The sequence below is a fragment of the Penaeus monodon genome, chromosome 19, assembly GCF_015228065.2.
Source record: "Penaeus monodon isolate SGIC_2016 chromosome 19, NSTDA_Pmon_1, whole genome shotgun sequence".
NCBI classification, from domain to species: domain Eukaryota; kingdom Metazoa; phylum Arthropoda; class Malacostraca; order Decapoda; family Penaeidae; genus Penaeus; species Penaeus monodon.
In genome coordinates this window covers 27,241,236-27,241,785 of record NC_051404.1, presented here as the reverse complement: position 1 = coordinate 27,241,785, position 550 = coordinate 27,241,236, and the positions used below count along the sequence as shown (strand labels likewise).

General features: G+C 51.6%; 1 protein-coding gene across 2 annotated transcripts in view; it reads left to right on the top strand.

The window, feature by feature from the left end:
- Positions 1–6: 6 nt before the first annotated feature.
- LOC119585148 (proline-rich extensin-like protein EPR1) overlaps positions 7–550 on the top strand; it is a 94,227-nt gene continuing 93,683 nt past the window's right edge. The window contains exon 1 of one of the 2 annotated variants that reach the window (XM_037933777.1): positions 7–485. In XM_037933777.1, the coding sequence (XP_037789705.1) occupies positions 285–485 (201 nt within the window). In that variant the 5' untranslated portion in view covers positions 7–284. The remainder of the gene's footprint in view (positions 486–550) is intronic. The other variant, XM_037933778.1, reaches the window with a different exon arrangement.

The window sequence follows — 550 nt, the reverse complement described above, 5'->3', positions numbered from 1 at the left end:
CTATATTGCGCTTTTGTACAACATGCAGCACTCTATTATGTCTAACATAGTGCTAACCTTGCATTTATTACACTAGGGATGTAACGAACAGTGAGTATCGCCTTACACATTCCTTTTTTTCTCTTTTTGCAGATGACCCTCCTAGCGAGGGCAAGGCCAAGCGACGCCAGCACTGTACCATCTGCAAGAATCACAACAAGGTGTCCCCCAAGAATCGTCACAAGTGTCCCTTCACCAACTGCGAGTGCACGCTGTGCCAGCTGACCCGCAAGAGCCAGAGGGTCATGTGCCATCAGCAACGGCTCTGGCGCTTCCAGAAAATGGTTAAGAAGAGCGACGGCACCGAAGGGGCGGCGCCTGAGGGCGGCAATTGCGGAGCTCCGGCTCCTGGCAGCAGGGCGCCCGGGACGCCTAAAGGGCATCTCACGGAGGAGATTCCTCCCTCAAGTGACAGCGGGAACACGGATGGACTCAGCAAACGGCAGGTATGAGTGAAGATTTCCAACAGGTGATGAATATATCCTATACAAATACATGTATATATACAAAC